The sequence below is a fragment of the Cucurbita pepo genome, chromosome 15, assembly GCF_057944985.1.
Source record: "Cucurbita pepo subsp. pepo isolate OVF chromosome 15, ASM5794498v1, whole genome shotgun sequence".
Taxonomy (NCBI): domain Eukaryota; kingdom Viridiplantae; phylum Streptophyta; class Magnoliopsida; order Cucurbitales; family Cucurbitaceae; genus Cucurbita; species Cucurbita pepo.
Genome location: NC_141812.1, coordinates 9,125,671 through 9,130,600, shown reverse-complemented (window position 1 = coordinate 9,130,600; position 4,930 = coordinate 9,125,671). Strand labels below are relative to the sequence as shown.

The following is a 4,930-nucleotide window of genomic DNA, read 5'->3' as shown; positions in this document are numbered from 1 at the left end:
TAGGGAGACATGAAAACAACCGATTGATAGAATTTGTTTGAGGCAATTATGGTCCGGGAAAAAAGTTTGGAAACTCATGTTTTCGACGAGCATCAAAAATTGTTTAGATGTCTCACGTATAGAAAATAAATAAAGAACTAAAAATTAAATGGTTATTAAATTGATCGAGTCATCAACGAAAGCAGCTTCCCAAATTGGACAAAAGAGTCCAAATCTAATTCGAGTTTTCATATGTTTACGGAAATCGGTCTTAGGTCTCGGGTCTTTCCATCTATTTATACCTATTTTCTTGTTCATCCTGACTTTGCTCTTTTGCTAGCAGCTCTTCGATCGACGTAGGTTTGGGCTCAAAGGTCATTTTTCTAATACAAAAGTTCGCTTTCATGGCTTTAGTGGGTCAATCAGTAGGACCTTTCAAAAGTCTCGTTTTTCCCGCTTGATTTTGAGGCGTAATTTTCCACTCGATTTTGCACTATATATAGTTAAGGAGTGGAGCAAGAGAATCTCCCTCCGCGACTAGGCTACTACGTTTTCTCGGTACTTGTTGCTCATCCACTACGATGATTTTTTCACGAATGATAGTGAGGCCAAACACGACACTAACGCGAGACCAAACACAATAGCTACTACCAGAAGTATACTAAGTTAGTCACGGGAAAACCTAATGATTTCTTCGAACTTCCGACTTTATAAACTTGAACAAGACTTGCTCGTTAGCTTGTCGTCTCTTTAAATATATAGTTCGAGCAAGCAATTGACTATCCCGACAACCGAAAAGATTAGACCTTTTCAACAAAGTAATAATTGGGAAATCTCTCAATTTCTTAAATCATCCAAAGTCAACTCCATCACACAAAAACTCCCTACAAATATATATATATATATATATATATATCCCTCACATCCAAACCAACACAGCCCCATCTCCTTCATAAATGGCTCATCTCACAGCCCCCATTGCAGAGGGAGATGATCAATGGAGCTCTCTCAATGGAGCCTTCACAGCCGATGAAGAAGAAGCGACGTTCGTGGCTCAGCTCTTCGCACCGCCCGACCCTTTCATGGCTAACCTTCATGATCTTCATCAACCTCCTTGTGAACCAGCTTCTTGTTCAAGCTTTTATAGGGTTTCACAAGAGAGTAGTGAGTTCAGTGGTGGAAGTTATTGCAGCCAATTGTTGTTCTCTGGGTCTGAAAGTAATGATCATTATTATTATTGTAATCCAATGGATAATCATGATTTTAGCTTGGGAGAGCTTGGAAGCAATAACAATGGCGGATTCCATCTTGAAGATCATGAGGACTCCATGAATATAGAAGCTGTTGTGGGAGAAGAGGGCGGTAACCCACGTGATATCAATGGCAAGAAAAGATCAAGGGGATTTGGGGATGTAAGTATTTTGTATTTGCCTAATTCTTGATTCGTAATTTGATGAAATTGAAAGTTTACGAGTATATGTTTCGTTTTCCTCTCTACTCGATGTGGGATTTCACAATCCACTTATGTTCGGGGCCCAGCGTGCTCGTTGGTACTTGTTTTCTCCTCCAATCTATGTGGGACCCTCCAATCCACCCCCTTCGTGGCCCAGCGTCCTAATTGGCACACCCCCTCGTGTCCACCCCCTTAGGACTCAGCTTCCTCGCTGGCACATCGCTTGGTGTCTAGCTCTGATACCATTTGTAACAGCTCAAACCCACTGCTGGTGGATATTGTCGTCTTTTCGCTTTCCCTTTTGGGCTTCTCCTCAAGGGGTTTAAAACATGTCCGTTAGTGAGAGGTTTCCATACCCTTATAAAGAATATTTTGTTCTTTTCTTCAACCGATGTGGGATCTCACAATTCACCCCTTTTTAGGCTCAGCGTCCTCGTTGGCACTCGTTCCTTTCTCCAATTGATGTGGGACCCCCAATCCATCACCTTCAGGGTTCAGCGTCCTTATTGGCACACCACCTCGTGTCCACTCCCCTTCAAGGCTCAGTCTCATGTTTCGTTCTCCTCTCCAACAGATATGAGATCTCACAATCCACCCCCTTCAAGGACTAACATCCTCGCTAGCACATGTTCCCTTCTCCAATCGATGTGCCCCCCCCCCCCCCCCCCCCCCCCCCCCCAATTCACCCCCAAGACCCAGCGTCCTTGCTGACACACCACCTCATGTCCACCCCCCTCCAGGGCTCAGCTTTCTCATTGGCACATTGCCCGGTGTCTAGCTCTGATACCATTTATAACAGCCCAAGTCCACCACTAGATATTGTATTCCTTAGGCTTTTCATTTCGGGCTTCTCCTCAGGATATTTAAAACGCGTCTGTTAGGGAGAGGTTTCCACACCCTTTTAAAAAAATGTTTCATTCTCCTCTCCAATCGATGTGGTATCTCACAAATTCCGTCCCGTTTTTAGTGAGTTGAAGTATATACATTCTTTTATAATAGTCTAGGAGGTCTTGAATTCAGATTTGTTGTAGTTTTTGGCATCATGGCTGATTCATTACTCTACTTGAACTTTAGTTACAGAAGAGGAGGAATGAGAAGTCAAAGAAAACTCAAAAGCTTATCACTGAAGAAGATGGTAACAATGCTGCGCATAACAGGCAAAGCACAAGCAGCTATTGCTCCGAAGACGAATCCAACGCCTCTCTCGAGCTAAACGGAGGAGTTAATAACTCGGGACCGAGTCCGAACAGGCCGACCAAATCCCGAGCCAGTAGAGGCTCAGCTACTGATCCGCAAAGCCTCTATGCAAGGGTAAGACAATGGAAAAAACCTTAAAAAATAAAAACATCCATTGGAAATGAAAAGTACATTAATTTGTAATATTGTTTTGTTACAGAGAAGAAGAGAAAGAATCAATGAGAGGTTGAAAATCTTGCAGACTCTTGTCCCAAATGGAACAAAGGTAAGACACTATGACCTTGATGTTTTGTGAGACCCCACGTCGGTTGGGGACGAGAACGAAGCATTATTTATAAGGGGTGTGGAAACCTTTTCCTAATAAACGCGTTTTAAAAACCTTGAGGGAAAGCGCGAAAGGCAAAGTCCAAAAAGGATAATATTTGCTAACGATGGGCTTGGGCTGTTACAAATTGTATCAGAGTCAGACACTAGGCGATGTGGTAGGGAGGAGGCTGAGCCCTGAACGGGTGGATTGAGGGTCCCACATCGATTGGAGAAGGGAATGAGTGCTAGCGAGAACGCTGGGCCTCGAAGGAGGGTAAATTGTGAGATCCCACATCGTTGAGGAGGAGAACGAAACATTTTTTTTATAAGGTTGTGGAAACCTCTCCCTAGCAGACTCGTTTTAAAAACCTTGAGAGGAAGCTCAAGAGGAAAAACCTGAAATGACAATATCGGCTAGTGATGAGTTTAGGCTGGGAGGCTGAGCCTCAAAAGGGGTAGATTGGGGTCCCACCTCGATTAGAGAAGGGAACGAGTGCTAACGAGAACGCTGGACCTCGGAAGGGGTGGATTGTGAGATCCCACGTCGATTTGGAGGAGAACAAAACATTTTTTTATAAGGGATAGAAACCTCTCTCTAGCATACGTGTTTTAAAAACCTTAAAAGAAAGCTCAAAGAGAACAATAAATGCTAGCAGTTAAAGTTATGTTCCGTGTTGGAAAAACATGTTTTGAATTATATTCTTTGTCTGTTATGGGATATGTAGGTTGATATCAGCACAATGCTCGAGGAAGCTGTTCAATATGTGAAGTTTCTACAGCTCCAAATCAAGGTCATTTACAAACAAAACAAAATCAAGAAAGTTTTGATTTTTTTGGTTCTTTATTGACATCTTCATTATAAATGATTATTGCAGCTATTAAGCTCGGATGATTTATGGATGTACGCTCCGATCGCTTACAACGGAATGGATATCGGGCTTAATCCGACCCCGAACACACCGAAAGTGTTATGATCAAACAAAGAAGATGGGGAAGTGTTCATCTTTGTGGGGATTAATGTGTTTTATTTTATTTTTACCTATGATTATAAGACTTTTCGATCGATTCTTTTCTTTAAGTTTGTCATGAACAATGGATCAATGAGTTTGACAGAGCGAGCTCGATTCGACTCGAAAACTTCGAGATTAAACTGTACATAAAAAAAAGTGATGGAGATTTACTAATTTAAAGTTTTCATTCTTCGTACGATGATCTCCATGAAAAAGTTGATCGGTTCTTAATTTTGAATTCATTTTTTCTTCAACTTTTTTTATAACTACGAGTTCATATTATGATCCATCGAGCTCGAGAAAGGAAAATTTTGGGGAATCTAGTAATAAAATCCATTCAACCAAATCAACCATAAAAATTTGTGGCTACATTAATCCGCGACAAGAAAAAATCAGCTATCAAGCTATTTTTTCTCTTAAAAAATAGCTCAAAATCTAGGTATAAATAATCGAGACAATGTCGAGACGCTGTCTAAGTAACAAGCACGTTAGGCTTAAGTGCACTCGTAGCATCCTTTTTTTGTTCGGGTAGAACTTGCCTAAATTTTGGTGGTGAGGTGTAACAGCTGAAGCCTACCGCTAGCAGATATTGTCCGCTTTGATACGTTACGTATCACTGTCAGCCTCACAATTTTTAAAACGTGTCACTCTCGTCTCTAACAGATGTGAGAACTCACAGAAGGGGACAATGAAAAGTTTCTCTGTCTCGGCTTAGCCTGATTGACATCCCTAGTAAAACCATAGAATAAAATTAGCTGTCCTACTAACGAGAGTATCAACTTTTATGCCTCAAATTTAAATACACGGAAGAAATAGAATAGGTCAACCTTGACATTGGCTAAATTGAAAATCGAAAATCGAAAAAGTTATGAATAAGCCAAAGTAAAAATAAAATCATTTTCGAACCTACTCTAAGCTCGACAGAGAAATGGGCCAATGACCAACTAATTCACGAGCCAACAGAAGTTATCAATTTATGTTTAGC

The 4,930-nt window shown here is 41.2% G+C and overlaps 1 protein-coding gene across 1 annotated transcript; it reads left to right on the top strand.

The window, feature by feature from the left end:
* The first annotated feature begins 935 nt into the window (after nucleotides 1–935).
* On the top strand, nucleotides 936–3,909 carry LOC111776401 (uncharacterized). The gene is made up of 5 exons (XM_087117924.1): nucleotides 936–1,391; nucleotides 2,507–2,743; nucleotides 2,829–2,894; nucleotides 3,661–3,726; nucleotides 3,811–3,909. Exons 1-5 carry the CDS (start codon nucleotides 936–938, stop codon nucleotides 3,907–3,909), a joined length of 924 nt encoding a protein of 307 aa, XP_086974050.1.
* The last annotated feature ends 1,021 nt before the right edge of the window (nucleotides 3,910–4,930 follow it).

Coding starts and splice junctions, on each gene's coding strand:
- LOC111776401 (XM_087117924.1), top strand. CDS start 936: ATGGCTCATCTCACAGCCCCCATTGCAGAGGGAGATGATCAATGGAGC. Junction 2,895..3,660: donor TTGTCCCAAATGGAACAAAG/GTAAGACACTAT, acceptor TGGGATATGTAG/GTTGATATCAGCACAATGCT. Junction 3,727..3,810: donor TTCTACAGCTCCAAATCAAG/GTCATTTACAAA, acceptor TGATTATTGCAG/CTATTAAGCTCGGATGATTT.